Consider the following 15894-nt stretch of genomic DNA (forward strand, 5'->3'; position numbering starts at 1 on the left):
CCTTATCCTTACCACAAAGGAATGCGTGTCTGCTGTCTCACCCTCCACAGGGCGCATCAAAATCGAAGTTCAAAAGGCGCGAAATACGTTCATAAATCTTGGGCCTCCCGAAATGGGCTAAAATGGGCTGCAGACGCGCGGACATCAGCCTCGCGGGCAGCACACGAGCCTGCTCATTTCCGAGCCGATACACGGAACCGATACACCCGATCGGGTCAATCTCATTGCAAAAGTTCAACTCGCGCAAAGTCCTCATCTTCGCAACCGGCCCAGAGCAGCAGAAGCAATTTGAGCACAACCGGGTACGCACACACTGTGGCTGTGCTGTGCGCGGAACTCATCTGCCGCACACGTACGGCGTGGAATAATTTATAACTATATTTTGATTGTTATTTATGGGTGAAATTAATAATTTTGCTTACACGGATTTCTGCCCATTCTTTTGCTGCTGAGATGCTCCCATTTTTGCCGCTACAGCTGATTTCGCTTCGCTTACAGGGCGCGCTAGTCATTAACGAGTGGACTGTGTGCGAATGTTTGGGGTTTGAGATTTGCGCGGCCAATGGGAGAGGAGGAGAATATGGGTGAAAGTTATGAGTGTCCGTTTCGCGTCGCGGTATAATTTTACGTGCTGTCACCGGTTTGTTTGTTTGCATTTTGCACTGTGTTCCCACGAGCATACATTACAGATGTTGTAACAGGTGGTTCTTTAAGCGGGAAGATGATGTGGTTTTGGAGTGACGCGGATTATCGTTATGAATTGATTCTTGAACACATTTGAAGCTGCTTTATGAAGCACAAGTTGCGTTCAATTACTTTAAAAAATTGATTCTTTTATTTTAATATTGTTTAACCGTTTTTCGTGTTTGTTTTTTGATACAGCTTCTCAGATATTTCTAATTGATCTCGTATTTTTCTGATGTTTAAGACACGTTTCCATTCTTCAATTTACGTTAGGTTCTGCTGCTTTTTTTTTCAAAAAATCATTAAAATGAGTTATTTTCTTCAACTTATGTTACAATTGAGATTGAAATATTAACTGCGGGAGCTACCTAACATGACATAAAATACTTTCAGCTCTGCCTGTTTTCCATTGTCTCTACATTACCATTGTTTTCCTATCCAAAACTTCATGAAATTATTGTGTTCATGAAATTCTTAGTAAAATAACAACAGTGTTGGCACTAAGCAAAAACATCTAAATACATCCGACAATGTCTTGGCACAAGATGAAATGTTTTCCTTCTCCAGGAAGAGTCAACCAAAACACATAACCTACCTGCCAAAAACCTGGAATGTTTGCAGAAAATTTTGCACACACCAAAATATTTTCCCGATGGCATTGACTTTGATCTGCAACGGTACCTAGGCCAAACAGTTTACGGCACAATTTGCAACATACTGATATTGGCAACAACAAAAAATCACATTCTTTTCAGCAAACAAAAAAGTAACTCTCCCAGCACCGTTAGGCAGGCGTTCGCCATCCTAACGGAACCCGGATTTGTTGTAAAGTTTGATGATTTTTATTTTACCCTATTTCTACCCGAGCTAATGTTGCGAATTTCAGCAAGAGCTCGCCAAAATTACATTTATTTGCAAACACTTAAATCCTGGCAAAAAAAAACTGCAAGGATCTCTATACTGTCAACATTGCTGCAGGAGCTAGATATTCCCTACACCTCACACCATTCGCCTTTACTCTTCCATCGCACGATCTTCCATCACCAGCATCGGCAATCCTTCCTCATATCTCTTTCCCATCACATTGGGACACACCGAGAAGACACTGACGGGTTAGGAAGGGTGGTCACAATGGCAACGCAGGAGGTGCTGTAAACATAAAATCATAAAAATCATCGTCAACCGAACGGGTATTGCCGGTACGGCCGATGCGACAAGGATAGCAACAACAGCTCTAATCCTTGCCAATCATAATATTCGCCATAAAGTCGAAATCCTTTTCCTCCAAAGAACTCTCGCTCACACACACTCAGAACCAGGTAAAGGTTCCTTTGCTTTTCCTCGTTCCCTGTCATACCAGGGCCATTGCGGAAAGAGTAACTCATTTATGGCCGGCATTTAGTGGCAAATTTTCATTCTCATCACTCTTTTTTTCTCCGTCTCGCACTTCTTCCATTTCTCTCGTTTACCCATTTTCTGCATTGCCAATTTCAGCCTTTTTGCCAACAGTTCGAAAAGTGCCATACGATTGCAGCAAAAGGATGCGACCGTCGGCCGTCGGCTTAAAGGATTCAATTGCCGTTCACTGTGGCAAGGGTAGGGATAGCACATCCCTTTGGGCCCACGGGAGAGAGAGAGAGGTTTACGATTTAATGAGACATTCGCAAAAACAAAAAAAAAAAGGTGCTAACAATCGGCCGAGGGTGAGCAAAGGACGGACTGAGCGGAGTGCCAAAAGGCGGTGAAGGATGCGAACGTTTCCATTCGCAAAAAGGGGCAAAAAAGGCAATGGCAATTTGCATGCGCAAGCGAGTGAGACGAGACGAGTGTGCAAACGGGAGAAACGCCTTTATGAGTACTTCTTCCTTCCATAAAGCGCTGCTATTATGGCAGGGAAAGGAAAGAATGCTATTGGGAAGGAGAAATCCTTTTTGCGAACCGAAGAAATGTTGCTTGCAGTACCAAGCGGGGATTGGTATGAGTGATGGTGGTATGAGGAAGCTTGCCAACCTGAGGAAAGTCCTTGGCCATCCTTTCGCTTTTGCGGCCGTCGGTAACGACGATCGGTTGTACCAAGCCGGCAGAAAGGGCTTAATGAATTCATTTGCAAATTTATGATTCCTCCATTGTGACTTTCGGCACACGTTTGCTGTTGGTGCAGTGCAGGGGAAAGGTTCACGGCGGTGTTAGTGTCCCTGTTTTCCTGGTGTGTATGGGTTTGGTGTGCGTGGAAGCTGGAAGGGATGGGATTGAAACTGGGATAAACCAATCACGCTAACAATGCCTGCGTGTGGATTTTCTGCGCTAAAACCTGCAAACAGAATTAAAAAGGCGATTCAGTTTGACACAAAACGGGCAATTTCCGGATTTTGAAAGACTCACTAAAGTTCGGGGTAAACACGTGGGTGGAAAGACTTCCCTAAACACGGAATTCAACAGACTGTCTTTATAATAGACTTCAATAACTGCGGGCAAAATTTATCTTTTAATTTCAAATCTTTGTGATGACACTACTAGCAAAGAATCAAATTCTGTTGAAACGATTCTTAAAATCTTAAACAAATTAATCTGATTCTTACTAACGAACGATTACATGTCGTAAACAGAGACGTATCTCGTGTAGTTATAAAATATATCCGAATTTTTGCACCCAAGCAACAGGTACGGCCAAACAAATGTCCAAAGGCCCAACTGCCCTGCTGCATCGTTTGACTTTCTCCGTAGAAGATAAGTAGCATACTGTTCCAAGAGCAATATAAATAGCAGAAAATTCACCCCGAAAGGGTTAAGAAGCAAAACCGTGTCCAGTTTTGCTGCAGGACTCTCTATAAAATTCGGTAGCCAAATTGTCGGTACTGATCGGCTTGCTGATAGTTTGATTGCGGCAGCAGCACAAAACCACTTTTACTCCAGGACCGGCAAACCACTCTGCTTACCGATAGCTTCCTTTCTGTTTGCTTACCACAACCCTTTCGGTTGGGGACCACAAAAGCAAGCATACACACAGACGATCGTCTCCGCCTGCGCTACCGCTTCTAAGGCATGCGATCGTAAAGTCCACGATCACCCGCGGGGTAAGCAGCAGCCCGTATTGGCAGATATTTAAATTAGAAAAGAAAAGGGTTAACAGGATTAGCACCGTTTAGGGCAATAAACGCAGAAAATTCGGGCCAGTGCACTGCCAGCGTGTGCATATGTGTGTGTGTTGCGTGCACGTGAGACGAGCAAGGTGCGGGCAGGATTAAGTCAAAGGATTGCCGAAACGATCGCACGCCGTGCCGATCACCGTTTGCCGCTACCCGTTTCGAAAGGGGTAGCCGCAAGCACACACATTGGCATGCGAAAGGGGTAATGGCAGGGCACACTGTGATGTGCCATCCATGTACGGGGATGCGAATCTAATTATTGACACACTGGCCATAAATGCAAAAACCGGCCCACTATGGGATGGGAAAGACTGCAGGGCAACGAAACAAAAGGCACAAAGCACCTCCGACCAAACTTCTGATGGGTGTACCCCTTTTTTCCTCTCTGTCGATGGGAGGAACCTGTTTATGATGGCTTTATGCGGTCCGGGGCAGAGTTGTGGATGAACGGGTTAATCCTATTATTATGACCCCAGCGGCCGCTCAGCGGTTAATCCTTTACGCTCCCGGCCCGGCCGCTAGAGCTACGGGTGCGGCCGGTGTGTCACCTTTATTACACCGCCCCACCCAATACACCGGAACGCCCGGGTGCCTGGTTAAATCTCATTAAAATTAAAAGAACTCTCTCAGTATCGTTTGCCACCGGTTTGTTGCCTGATTGGGGTCCTGTGTCTTCCCGGGACGTTTCAAAAACCGTCCCGATAACCCTTTTCTACGGTAGCCGAACACGTCGTTAAAAGGATTATCTCTTTATGGGCCGCCCGTTCGCCCGGCCGAAAGCCGCATCCTGTTTTGGCAAACCACGGCCAAACCAAAAACTGACACTCCGTGGACAGCCTCCGTGGGACATGCCAATGGGGAACGTTTTATGGCGCGATCACATTCCGACCCGAGGATGCAGTAAGCAGAGGGATGTGGCTCAGTTGGTCAGGATCACGGGTTGGAAGAAAATAGAAATATTTCCCAGGGATGTAGTGCATTTTTTTTCTCGGTAGCAGTTCTAAAAACGGGGAAGAAGCAAGGGCCGAACAAGTTGCCCCAAATCGCGCGGCCGAAAAACAGCGTTCAGCAATTATTAAGGATTAGCGAAGCAGCGCTGTGAGTTATTTTTAATTGAAAACGAAACGAAATAGCGTGTCCCCAAAAAACGGACGGCGATATTGATGCAACTCCATTAAGCAACTCTTTAAAAAAGGGGTGACTTCTTTTTTTTATGAATTTTGCTCCAATGCACTCGGTTTCGCAGTTTAAAAGCAAAACTTGACATTCGGGAACAGTTGGGAACAGTCTTCTCCGTTCCAACTTTCAACAAACAGCCAAACCACACCGAAACACGTGCGTCGTTCCAATTCCACAACACAACAGTGACATCAGACTGATGTCATCCATCGTCGTGTGGTCCGTCCTGGAAACGGATTCGGCCACATGTGCGCGCGGGCGTCTTCAGACATAAACAAATGTCAGTTGGCAGCATCAGGCCGTCAAAATCCCTCATAATGATCTCATGTAGCAACATGTTTTCCGCATGACTTGCGCCCGTATCGGTTTCTTTCTAGCTCCGCGTGTCCCTCTGGAGACGGACAGCCTCAAGAGAGTCGAGAGACAGGCTAGATACAACCTCGCACGCAACGTGCGCATAGATTGAAGCAATCCAGAACACATTAAAAGCATTGAATTGGTTGTCTAGCAATAAATTTGAAAGAAATCACGCATGGAACATCTGTCCGGCGATTCTTAATCAATTACTCGCAGCCTCTTACCGGTTAAAAGTGTCCTTTTGTGCAAGTCGCACGCTTGACTCTCGAGATCCCGAGAAATTGGTTGACAAAAGAGAAAACGGTTAGTATGAGCTGGACATACCAAACACGTGTGTATCCCTTCGTCACAAACAACAGCACAGCACATCGTTGAATTCCAATCCAAACACATCCAACGAATCCTACCGTTTCATTCAATTCACCGTCACAAAAGGCAAATCACGGTGTTCGAGTAATTGTGTATAATTTCCCACATCCCACACCCGGAGGCCCGGACGACTAAACGGTGTACACTTTTCGGCTCGCTGTTGCTTTTCTATAGCGCAAGTCCTATCTTTTTTTTCTGCTGTCGTGCGACAAAAGCCACCAAACGGGACAAACGGGTAGAGAGAAGGAGTTCCTCACTAGGTCCTTCTGCACGCTTTATCAAAGGCGATGCAACAACAATCGATCTCACGTAAGGATATCGATCTTTCTCATCCCTGTGTCCTTTTGCAATTGTTTCGAGTGATCGCTCTCTCTCTCTCTCTCTCTCTCTCTCTCTCTCTCTCTCTCTCTCTCTCTCTCTCTCTCTCTCTCTCTCTCTCTCTCTCTCTACTGCTCCCGGGCATGATACGCCAACTTTTGTCCCAGGGTTTTAGGATTGTGCAGTCTTTACCCAACGTTCTTCTCTCTCCTGCTTGCACGCACCCAACAATATCCATCGCAAATGCGTCCCAAATAGGTCCAACCCAACATTAACTTTGCTTTTTTGCGCGTGTGTCTTGAGAAAAAAGGCGAGCAACACCGTGCCCAATCTAGCCGAACTTGGGCATGCCTGCAAGTCTGAGGGTTTTTGGGGTGATTGTTTCCTTTATTCGGCTGCTGAAGAACAGCCGTTCCTACCAAAGGGCACAATGGATTTCAAACAACGGCAGTTCGAACCGTATCGAGTTTTTTGTTGTTGTTATAAAGAAGCTCTCATTGAAGCGCTTTTAGAAGCGCTTTGTAACGCTATTAAAATGCTACACACATGCACGCTCAATTCATTCACTCAATGGTGCATCGTGCCATTCAATCTTTCGTTAAAAACTGCATTCTTTTCAGAGCATTCAGCCGAGCAGAGCTTTGCGCTACAGCGTGTTGTTGTTTAGATCGGGCGCATCCGCGTGCGCCGAGCTGATCAGTGGCAGCTTCACGTTGGCCAGCTTCCCGTTGAACCGCTCGAACAGGCCGGCCCAAAAGTTCATCCGCCGCTTTTCGGGCATCTCGGCCATCGCAATACCGTCGTTCGTAATGTTCAGACACAGCAGCGGCACGTCCTGGCTGTCCGGCACGTTCGGTTGCGGCTCCCAGCGGAACGGCACGACCGGATCGGGTGCCGGTTGGGCCGGCGTCGGTTCACCGTACCGGGCGAAGTTGCTCCACAGCCGTACCATCGTTTTGCGCAGCCCGTACGCACGGTCCGTCTCGGGCACTTCCGTGCGCAGTAGCGGCGAGCTGAACAGATAGTACACCTCGTCGATGTGGGCCGCACCCTTCATCGTGCCCAGCGACATGATCGCTTTGCCCTTGTTCAGCAGACCGTCGAACGCGAACCGGTAGCCGAAAAACTTCGACCGACGCTGATGGCGCGCCCACAGCTCCACCGTCATGCGGTACGCCAGCAGATACTTGTCGGTGAACACATCCGTCAGCTGGTTGAGCGTGTCCCGGCAGACGGGGCGCGCACCGAAGTAAAACTCCCGGATCTCTTCGCCCAGCGCGCGTGCCTCGGGCGAGAAGTAATCGAGCGCCACCGTTCGCGGTATAAACCGTTCCGGCTCGGCGTTGTATGCGGCCAGCGTCTTGATGGCGTCGATCAGGACCATCATACCGTCGCGCTCATTGTACCCCAGTATTATCGGAATGTCCATCGAGTTGGGCTCGCTGAGGATGTCGGTCGGATGGCGCGTGATCAGAGCGTCCGGCGAGTCCGACCGCTCGATCACCGGGAGGAACGGGATCTGGAACAGCCGCTCGACCGCTTTCTCACGCTCCGTCAGCACCAGCGGCTGCAGCTCGAACAGTTTCCGGGCGGGTGCTGCTCGCAGTACCTCGTACACCTCTCCGTCGGTGGTGGGACTGTGACCGAGCAGCTTCGCCAGCCGGCGGGCCTTCTCTTCCGGCTGCTCCTGGAACGCAAACTCCGTGTAGATGGAACCGCTCTGCAGAATGGCCTTGTGAAAGTAGCGCTTCGATTCCGGCGACAGACAGTGGAAGTTGACCGCGATCGCGCCCGAGCTCGCCCCGAACAGCGTCACATTGGACGCGTCACCGCCAAACACGCCAATGTTCTCGGAAATCCAGCGCAGCGCCGCCCGCTGATCCTTCAAACCCGCATTGCCCTCGATTCCGGCGTCCGGCAGGCACAGGAACCCGAGCACACCGAGCCGATAGTTGAGCGTGACCACAATCACACCCTCCTGGACGAGATAGTTGGGCAGATAGAGCGAACTGTCGCCGTGGCCGCCGATCAGCCCGCCGCCGTGGATGAACACCATCACCGGCAGCGGTTCCGGGTCGTCCCGCTTGCCCAGCTTCGGTGTGTAGATGTTCAGGAACAGGCCGTCCTCCGAGCCGCTGATCTCCTTCGTCAGCACGTCCAGCCCGAGACAGTTGCTGCGCTCCCGGGTGCAGTCCAGATAGGAGACGGCGAACTTCTCCAGCGGTGCCGGCGACTTGAAGCGCAGCGCACCGACGGGCGCTTTCGCGTACGGCACACCCTTGAAGTAGTAGTAGCTCTGGCCGTTCGGCAGTTTGTCGCGCACCCCGTACACCGAGCCTTGCTGCACCTGGACGCATATTCGCGTGATTGGCTGGAAAAGGTGATGATCACAGGATGAGGTTTTGTTGTTGTTGTTTTTGTTGTTCTCCGGATCTTCCAGCTCGCTCACTCACCATGTGCTTCTCAGCATCGGAACCGGTGCTGACGTTCTTCCATCCCATCAGTGGTGCACTTCGCATAACCATGATGATGGTTTGCTTTGGTTTGGTTCGAGACGTTCAGCGACACTATCAACTAACAGCTGGCCAAATACAAAGCAACTTCCCTTGTAGGTTCGAATGGTTCGGAATTCTTCTCAAGCCTGTGGCCCAAACAATACTGCTAGCGATCGCGGTTCACACGGTAATATTTATCAAATGTTCATCACCATTCTTGAGCTCATTTTGGCTTCGTTTTGAATTATTAATTGTGCCATGTTAATGAAAGAGGCTTCCAAAAACGCCCCAAAACGCAGTGAGCGCTTTTTCAACCCTGAGCTGGTACAATGTATCGGTATGCAAATCTACCTAACCTGCACGCTGCACCTCGAACAGAGCGAGAGGCCAACGGTTTATTTGCAATGCCAAGCGAACCCCGTAGGGTAGAACCAAGCTTCGGGTTCGATTGATTTATTGAACCCCTTTTTGCCAAAAACGCCCAGTCAGTCCCAGAAAGCCTTTACCCCTAAGCGTCTCGGGCCGCCATTACCGGTGGTACCGGTGAATGTTCACTCAACATTTTGGCACGGGAACAGTTATTCCGGCTGCCCGGCCAGAATCGCTACCCCCACGTGCAGACGCGCGGAAAGACGCAAACGTGTTTGTGCGAAATGGTTGACGGTGAGAAAGGCTGCAAAAAGGCTTTAACCCGGGGCCAGAAAGGATTCAATAAAACAAAGGGTAAAAAACAGTTAGTTTGTCGCATGGTGGAGGCTTCCGAGCCACTCATGTCATCAGCAGCATGTTTTTATAAGCTTTGTGTGATGAGCGGTACCCGTGCCAATTTAACAATTTGCCAAAAAAAGGAAGGATTCTCCAGAAGTAAAGGGTATGAACCCGTTAGCTTGACGCATGGCATGTAGGGTTGAATAGGGGATAGGGTTTTGTGGGAGGTATTTTACGGTACCAGTGCTAAAAATGGTTAACTCACCCCGGAAGGTATTGTGCCATGAGTGTGCAAAAAAGGGTGATGTGCAGTTATTTTGTCGCGTGGAGAATGATGCGTTGGTTGTTGCTGTATGCTGATAGAAGGGTGTGTTATTAACTGAAGTGGCCCTTGGGTGTTTGTGATTGTAAGTGAAGGAGTAACAGGGGAAAAAATGGCAAAGGGTAAAGAACAGTTACTTTGGCACGTGAGGGGGTTTTGGCAGAAAATTTGCAGTCAAAGATCGTAAAAGAATTAGAGTAAGGGGAATGTGTCTGATTGGCAATTTATTTGCAAGTGTTGGAGAATGTTTTATGATGTTGTAGACAGTGATTTTTACGACCCTGGAAATTGATTCTGGATTATTTTCACAAGTCGTTAGGATAATACAATGTGATCTACATATTAATGATTTAATGCACAGAGAAAAAATAAAAATACGTTTCCTCAAACCAAGAATCGTTTTACATCTTTCTTTATATCCATACAGCATAAAATGGCAATATCTCAAATTAATTTGCCACAAATGATTTCCGTTCCATGTTTTTGTCATGATCAATTTCATCCTTCTCTGAACCACTCGTCAGCCCGTCATGTACCGATACGAAACCCCCTCGAGGCAGAAGCACTTAACTGCACCCAATCCCCTGGGTTGAGTGCAGTTTCCCACTAATGCGGTGGCTCAATTTGTCGCTAAAAGGATCATTCGCTCCGTATCCACCCGGACAATGTACGACAGAACGGGAAAAGGTAAAGCTTCGTTTTTTTTTGTTCCACGGATTCGTGTGCACGCCGTACCAGCAGCGCCCGACAATCAATTTTCATAATTATTTTCTTTTCTATTTGCTCAACTTGTTTATTAATTTTGCTGCCGCTTTCACCTGGGTACAGGCGCGTTCCGCTTTGCTTCACAATCCCGAATGTGTCCCAGTATGCCGACGTCCCACAGCCAAAGGGCATCGATAATTGTTAACCCAGCGACCAAAAAAAAAAAACAGTCCCTTGAAAAGAAGAAAAAACAATCCGTGCCAGATTGTCGGTCGCATTGTGCAGTTGACAGATCCAGTCCCTGAAGTCGCAGTCGGGCGGAAAGCAAAATCAATTAACAATAATTTGCCGTTTTCTGTGCGTGTGTGTGTGTGTGTCTTTTGCTGATCTTTTGAGACGATTTAATTGTCTCCTGTGCGTTTCGGGTGTGCACATGTGTACAGTGCACACGCTTTGTACCGGGATCCTTTTCCATTGTGTTCTCGGGCAGCAATGGCAGGCTTGGGCGATGCATTACTTTTCGCTTGGTCCTTTTTGGCGTGCTGTACACACATTCCTGCATGCAACTAAATCCCCACCCCGTATCGGCACAAAAAGACTTAACTTATGCCTTTTTTACATATTCAATCCCAATCAATGGGTCGCACAACACACCGCGTGCGGATAACGGCGAGGACATTTGAGGCCAATGAGGCTCAAAAGGGAAGCCAACATATGGCCAACATGAGCTGCAAATATTGTACTTCCATCAATTAATGCCAGAGCCAGGGAGACGAATGCTTGTCACCAAACTTTGGCCCCCGGGGGCCCGTTGCGGCTTAGCGACACACACTGGCACACTGAAGATCACTTTCTTGAGCTGTGAAATGTCACCCGAAGAAGGTTTTTTTTTCTCCCTATTTTTACACCTAATGGCTTATGTGTATTGCTTTGCTTAAATGCAAAGAAAACACACCCAAAGTTGACAAAATTAGAGCCCCTAAAGGTAAGTAATTGGACAAGGTTGACAAGGCGTCGCTTTCGTTGCACAGAAGAAAGGGAAACGTTCGACACTCCGGAGCGTAATTGGATGGTAATTGAGTTATTTTTCAGTCGTTCATGGGCCAGGTTTAGAGGTCGCTCCGGATTGTTAAATTGTGCCACACAAATGCTGTTGTTTACTAAAAACATAGAGAAAGTGATCGTTTTTCCAAACGGCTGGAAGGCCACACACAAAATGTGTTTGTTTTCTTAGTAAGATGACACAACCCGTTAACCCGTCCGGTGTTGTGCGATTGCATCAAGCAAAAAAGGGGTAAAGTCATAAAAGTCGTGTTCGATTGATCGGCCTGTGCGTGTGTGTGTGTCTTTAGCCCGTGTTCATCTTAGCTGGAGCGTGCAAAGAAAGGAAAAGGGATCGTAGCACGGCACAATCTAGATCCATGCACAAAGCTCTCAAAAAGGGTTGACAGATTCACTTTCGTTCAATAAAATGGGCAACCCTTTTCCGATCGTACGGCACCCCGAAAGGGTGAAGGTGAAAGTGAGCGTGTTGAGCATAATTTTTTAATAACACCTTGTAAAACCGATCACATTTGAAAGCAATGGACGAGGCAAACGGGTTGACATACTGATCTGGTATAGTTTTACTGATGCAATCGCTTTTGTGACTCTTTGGAAGCAAAAGCATGGACTTTCAAGACCTTTTATAAAGTTTTTAAAATTGACATGATCACTTTTTGAGTTTGTATCGTACAGAAGGGAACGATGGTACATTTGTATACATTTTCTTGGTGCCGCATTGGTTTCCTGTACCCGATGCTTTGAACGTGGAAGATTGAATATAAACATTAAACAAAACTTTATTCTGTCACAAGCAACGATTGACATTATACTGCCTGTGCCTGTGCAAGCCGTCCCTGAAATCGTATCCTTTCCACCCCAACAATTGCCGTCCTTGGGCACGAGACACCAATCCACTGCAGCTTCACCTCCACCCGAAGGACGCCTCACAGTTCGCACCAAAGTAACGGGTTTCCGTCATCCATCACAGTCGCCATTACAGGCGGGCAGAAAATCCCAACACTCCCGGACGGATGTTGCGAGAGTGGGCCAAATCCATGGGCTCAAACCATTCGCTCATAAACCCGTTACAGCCCGTTAGGAATTTGCAAATAGCAACACTTCCTCGCAAAAACGAATGTCCTAGAGGTCCTGCTAAAGCAACATTGGCAATAAGCAATTAAGCAAATACGGCGGCCCATCCATACAGCGCAAACACATTTCCAGTTATTTCTGCATGCGACAATATAACTGTTTCTTTAGCGTTTTATTTCCCCCCTTTCGGTCCCGTTTTTACAACCTGCCAAAAAGGATGCTAGCCCTGCGCACAGAGGAAGGGTAGCGGTACTTTTGATTATTTGCGAAGGCTTGCGAATTTCGGTGCGCTTCTGCAACGAAGGACAAACCGATCGGGTAAAGATGCGAAAATGTTTGTTTGTTTTTTTTTATGTTGGTATGGTTGTTGTGTGTGTCATAAAAAAGAGGTTGCAAAAATATCTGATTGCAGATCTGATGGTCGGAAGGTGTATGTTTAACGAATGAAGTTTATGCTCATTGATGGACTTTTTCTCGATGTTAGCAAGAAAAATATAAAAAAGAAGGTATGACATGCACAAACACAAAGAATGAATAATTCTAAAATGTTTACAAAGTAGTTAGACTGCATCTTAGCGGTAGGAATTTAAAATTGGAATATTTTCAAAAGATTTATTTCCTATTTAAATTCAGAAACAACAAGAGTTTAAGGAAGAATTTAATCATAAGCATATTCCAATAAGCTCAAAAATATGATTTTACAAATGAAACGAAATCTTATTCTAAAGTTAAAATACAAAAGATTTGCATTTTTTATCAATCAGAAATAACTTATAACATTGTGCATCTTTCAAATGCTCTCCTAACTAAGTCAATCTGGAGATTAAGTGTAGTCATTTTAAGCCTTACCGAAACCCCGTGACTATTCAAACATTTTTATAGTGTCATAGCTGGTGATTAAGATAAACGAATATCTACAACAATCCCAAAAATGTGATACAAAATGTCTTACACAATAGAAAAAATGGAAAACAAAATATAGAATACACATAGCCTTAGAAACAAAATAAAATAAAAAAAGCTTAACGAGCAATCCTGTTATCATGTTTTGTAGAATAATTTCCATCTTTATTGTAGTCAACCCCTAAACACACTGAAAGTCAAATAAACGAGGCAAAACATTCCAACCAGACACCGTTACGATCGAGATTGTGCTCAAACCGAAAGTACCAAAAACATTGTCAACTCCGTTCGCTTACAACGCATCCTCAAGATTAGGCAATATTTTATTCAATTTGTTCAGGGACAAACATAGGTTAATAAAAACGTGTATAACCCTTTCATCATTCTAGACATGCATGAGCCAGTGAAAGGGAAAGGGTTGTCTTCTGGATGATCCATAGTGCAAGTGCAATAAACACAGAGCAATGACATAACAGACAATTAGAATATTAGGTGACAATCCTTTACAGCCCGTCCTAAGGTGGGCGTCCTTTCTTAACCCGTTCGACGCATATGAGAAAACCCGAGGGTAAGGAAAACCCTTTTCTGAACTATCGAAGCACACCACAGTACGAGTGCAGTATTGTCAACGCCTTCTTCCCGAGCGGTCCTCCCATTAGTTATGAATGGTTTTGTTTCCAGATCAGGAGGTTACAGTTACAGTTGCTTGTGCTTTTATGGTTTTACAATGTTTTGGCCCTAACGGGTTAACTTTTCGGCCAGTTTACATTTACGCAAAGCATCTGAGGCGAGATGACAACTTTCGGTTGTCACCAGTGAAGTGAAAGGGTTCGGGTGCGATACGGAGAGCATTGGAATGGAACAGCTTCAAGTGTCACTGGTTGCCGGGTGGTTGTAAAACAATTATAACTTGTCACATGGTTCAGGCAGTGATGTTTTAGGCAGACCAGCAAAGGGTTGAACCGGTAGAAAGATGCTGCTGTTGTAAAAAATGAGTGACATTTTGTTAGGTATTGGTTCATCTAGTTTAAGCAGTAAAAAAGGCTTTTAATATATTCTAATATTTTTTGAAACACATTTACACGATGCTTAATATATAATAGAGAAACAACAAGGATTCTGACAGAACTCAAAATTAACGTTGTCACACTTGGACCAAACATTTACATTAAATAGTCCATATAAAATCAAGCTTCCGTTGCTTTCGTTACAACCTTCATGCATCATGTTCGTTTTCTTGTCACGCATGTTTTACCAATCTATACCGATCCCATCTAAAACATTTCAAAACCCAACTGGCAGCCTCCATCCATATCGAACAAAACAAATAAACAAACCAAGCGTATCTGTGCTTGACCACTCGTGCCGTTGCCTAGCAAATCGGTTCCGGATCTGAGGCTCGAGGTAAAACCATTACTATCTGCCAGTCTTTATCTTGCCTCGCCCGGTGCCGATGGCCCTTTTCGCACCAGATCCATCAAAGAGCAGCAACGGCCAACATCCCGAGCGCGCATTGTCCTCTCGGAAAAGATCGAAATGGTGGCTTCTTTTGCTGCCGTGTGTGATCTGTGCGCATTCCTTTGAAAGGCGGCCGATTCCCTCTCTAGCTTTCGGCTCGATACGCCCGCTGTGTTGCAACACTCCGGCCGACTGCAAACGATCTGCCGCTGCATTTATCTGCCTTTTGGCACTTGGGGTGTTGTTTATGGATGCACTGGCGTGCACTTTGTTCTTTCCCGCACGCCGCAACGTAGGCCGGTAGCAGCCAAAACATCAACGGCACACTTACCCACTCCCCGGAAAGATCTGCTGCTGAGGCTTTTCTTTTCTGCGTGTATATTTTTTTTTTGTCTTTTAGCATGGATGCATTACTTGACAAATTTATGTCGATCGGGTAAGCGCACATTCCGGCCGATTCAAGTTGAACAAAATGCAAAAAAAAAAATACACACACACATTTTACAAGAATGCATCACAAACAAAAGATGCGATGCGTCCTCTGCCGGACTGTTTTGTCGGCACTGCTGCTTTCAGGTTTGCAGCGCTGACAAATGATGCGTTTAACAAAGCGTTCCGGGAAATGGGTGGGAAAGTGTTTTGCTCGATTTCCCAGCAAAACGATCGGTTGTTTTATGAGTTTGTGAATTTTGACTGCTGCTCAAGAAGCCTACGCACTATTTGTATGGGCCGAGCTGGACAAAACCATGTGCCCAGTATGTATTGAAGGCGGCCGGAAGCGAACAAAAATAAACTTTTGCTGTTTAACGAATGTTGTAAAGGAGCAAAACAATTTCCCAAAATAAACCCTTCAAACATACACAAGCATTGGAGTGAATTTCTGATATCGTTAGGAAAAAGCAAAAACTTTCAGAAACTCCACATCACTGCTCATCTCTTTGCTTCTATCGACGCACATCAAACCCCCTACCTAAAGGGCACATCACGCGCCCCAGCTCTGAAAACACATCGCCCGTAAATTAGTCATGGGCGACCAATAACGAGAACACCAAGCGCCTTGCCAGCGGACGAAGCATCGTGAACCTAACACAAGAGAAATAAAGGATAAGCGTTT

General features: G+C 46.3%; 1 protein-coding gene across 1 annotated transcript; it reads right to left on the reverse strand.

Annotated features, from left to right (window-relative positions):
- Positions 1 to 6085: 6085 nt before the first annotated feature.
- On the reverse strand, positions 6086 to 9970 carry LOC120952823 (esterase B1-like). The gene is made up of 2 exons (XM_040372345.2): positions 8507 to 9970; positions 6086 to 8424 (listed from the first exon to the last, which is right to left on the reverse strand). The coding sequence occupies exons 1-2, from the start codon at positions 8576 to 8578 to the stop codon at positions 6700 to 6702; spliced, it is 1797 nt and encodes a 598-aa protein (XP_040228279.2). The 5' UTR covers positions 8579 to 9970; the 3' UTR covers positions 6086 to 6699.
- Between the last annotated feature and the right edge of the window lie 5924 nt (positions 9971 to 15894).

Source organism: Anopheles coluzzii, chromosome 2 (genome assembly GCF_943734685.1).
Source record: "Anopheles coluzzii chromosome 2, AcolN3, whole genome shotgun sequence".
Lineage (NCBI taxonomy): Eukaryota > Metazoa > Arthropoda > Insecta > Diptera > Culicidae > Anopheles > Anopheles coluzzii.

Coding starts and splice junctions, on each gene's coding strand:
- LOC120952823 (XM_040372345.2), bottom strand. CDS start 8,578: ATGGTTATGCGAAGTGCACCACTGATGGGATGGAAGAACGTCAGCACC. Junction 8,425..8,506: donor CCGATGCTGAGAAGCACATG/GTGAGTGAGCGA, acceptor CACCTTTTCCAG/CCAATCACGCGAATATGCGT.